Here is a 2,722-nt window from a genome sequence, read left to right on the forward strand (position 1 = left end):
CTGAGAGAGACTTCACCCTGATTCATAAGGAAAAGGGGATGGCGTATTCTCTTAGCTACTTCCTGCTGAAAAGGGATGCTGTGCGTTTCAGGGTGAAGATCTTCTCTCACTACTCTAAAAGGCCCCTTTGACAATAGGAAACACATAGACTATTATGGAAATTGATTTTGGAATTTAGATGCACTGTCTTTGTGGTTTTATAGCGGATAGCCAATTGTGGTGTGTGACTTAATCTTTTTGTCTTTCCCTTTAAAAGCAATACAGCCCTCTACTTGCTGCCTTCACTACTCAAGGTCAATCTGAGCTGACTCTGTTACTGAAGATTCAAGAGTATTGCTATGACAACATCCATTTCATGAAAGCCTTCCAGAAAATAGTGGTGCTTTTTTATAAAGGTAATCTAAATTTTGAGGTTTGTGAATACATTTAACAGAAATTCTTAGAATGCTCAAAATAACTCAAATGGATAGTTACTTTGTTCCTGGAAGAATTTTTAGTTCCACCACAGGACTGAATCTTGAGTATTTTGTAGTACATTACTAGTAGAACATCTCTAAACTAGATTATTGTTACTTTCCTTCAAGTCGGAATCAACTTAAGTTGATGTCATAGATTTTCAGAGGTGGGGGAGTGGACCATCCTTCTCCCCCTGGTGGAGTCAAACTGTGCTTCGAGTTGTCAGCATAATTCCTTACCAGTAGGCCAACAGAACTCCTTAAAAGTCTTTATGATACATTCTCCATATTCTCCAGTTCCCTTCATCAGACATAGTTACTCTTCAGTATAAAATGTTTCTTTCTATAAAACTTATTTACTGTTGGTTTTCTGTGATTCCATGTTGGGAGAGTACCCATTGTTGTTGGTTTACTGTGCTTCATGAGAACAGTCTCTTTAGTAGATGTGTTTTTTAATGTATTATTCCCTCATTCCCTAGATTTTTTTTAAATTTTTTTTTTTTTAAAGGAAGGATGAAGTGAACTTTTACATACAAATGTTTCAGTGCTAGGGGAGCTCTGGTGGCCTAGTGGCAAGGAGCTGCAACTACAATCCCAGAGCCACACGGTTCGAATCCACCAGATGCTCTGCCGGAAAAAGGAGGGACAATCTCCTCCTGTACCAGTCAGATCTGATTTAACGGTACACTCTCTCTCTCTCTCTCTCTCTCTCACACACACACACACACACACACAAAACCAACAAATGCTACAGTGCTTAAGTTTCTTGAAAGTTACTAATTTCCCTTCACTCAGATAGGATCTGGGCCATAAACTTTTTTACTAACAGAAAAGGTACCATTACACATTAATTAACAAATTAACTTCTCGATCAGTTTTCCAGATCAGTACTGTTGCCATTTTGGGCCACAATAGTTCATGTTGAGCAACATCTGATTTCTACACAGTCCATCTCAGTAGCACCCCTCCACAATGTGACAACCAAAAAAGTCTCCAAATTTTGTCAGAATTTCACAACGTGATGACCACTGTCTCTTTCACAGCTGAGGTCCTGAGTGAAGAGCCCATTCTGAAATGGTATAAAGATGCACACGTTGCAAAAGGGAAAAGTGTCTTCCTTGAGCAAATGAAAAAGTTTGTAGAGTGGCTCAAAAATGCCGAAGAAGGTAAGTTTTCCCCCTTCCCCCTTTGTGCCATTTGTTTGGTCTAGCCTGGCCACAGTATGTGTCAGCACTTGCTGTCATCTTTTATTCGGGTGCTGCTCTGTACTCATGTGCCATCAAGTTGGAACTGACCCACTAGTAGGTTTTCAGAGGCAGTTATGTAGAAAGCACAGAAGGAGATTGCAGCACAAGGGTTAATTAAAGTCAGATGGGGAAAATTAAACTTTATTGTAATGTTTATCAATGTTAAGATTACAAAATGAATATTTTTTAATAGATCCCTTAATTAAAATATAGGATGTTTTCATTTTGCTAGTTTATTATAATAAAATCAGAGTTGTAAATGGGAGCTTTTGTTTTTTGATACTGTATAATACTTGACTGCATTTTTCCCCTTTTCTAGAATCTGAGTCTGAAGCTGAAGAAGGTGACTGAATCTTGAAACTACACCTTCAGTAAAACAAACAGGAGTTGTAGATAAAATGTCATGTCTCATGTGTCCTGGTTCTTACATCTTCCTACCTCCCTATATCAAGCATGATATAAGGGCTTTCATGGCAAATTTTATTTTAACTGTTTCTATGGTTACTGGAAATGTTGGGTTTCGTTTCTAAAACCATGTTTTAAGTAGCTACAGGAGCTATAGATTTGAATCTAATGTTTCATTAGTCTTTTCAGTTATCTTCTACCTCCTGTATTTTCTACTGTAATAATGTAATTTAAGGCCTTCACAATGAACAGTCCACTTTATTCCCTGGGTTTTCTATATAAACAGTTTTCAAAATATGATTTGGTTAAAAACAATTTGTTAAAAAAATTTGTTTGCAAATTAAACTGTAAAAGTACTTAAGTCTCAGAAAGTAATGATTTGTGTGATAATTTGATATGAAATGAAACACTGGCCTATTTTATGCCCAGAACCCTATTCATAGATGGAAATGTCATATATACTAATTTAATTGATTAACATGAATCTTAAGGATTTGGACCATTGCTTGCATGTTAATATATCTTCTGGAGTTCTAAACCCCAGATGTCCTTAAATCATTTTCTTACTCACTGGTTTTTATTCTTTAGTAAAGCCATGGAGATCAAATTTGATAA

At 36.6% G+C, this 2,722-nt stretch overlaps 1 protein-coding gene across 1 annotated transcript in view; it reads left to right on the forward strand.

The window, feature by feature from the left end:
• BZW1 (basic leucine zipper and W2 domains 1) overlaps positions 1–2,053 on the forward strand; it is a 17,246-nt gene extending 15,193 nt beyond the window's left edge. Inside the window, exons 9-11 of the mRNA XM_006889141.1 lie at positions 257–395; positions 1,499–1,621; positions 2,022–2,053. Coding sequence (XP_006889203.1) covers positions 257–395; positions 1,499–1,621; positions 2,022–2,053 — 294 coding nt within the window. The remainder of the gene's footprint in view (positions 1–256; positions 396–1,498; positions 1,622–2,021) is intronic.
• Positions 2,054–2,722: the final 669 nt, after the last annotated feature.

Source organism: Elephantulus edwardii, unplaced genomic scaffold (genome assembly GCF_000299155.1).
Source record: "Elephantulus edwardii isolate Elephantulus edwardi_28Jun2011 unplaced genomic scaffold, EleEdw1.0 scaffold00075, whole genome shotgun sequence".
Taxonomy (NCBI): Eukaryota; Metazoa; Chordata; class Mammalia; order Macroscelidea; family Macroscelididae; genus Elephantulus; species Elephantulus edwardii.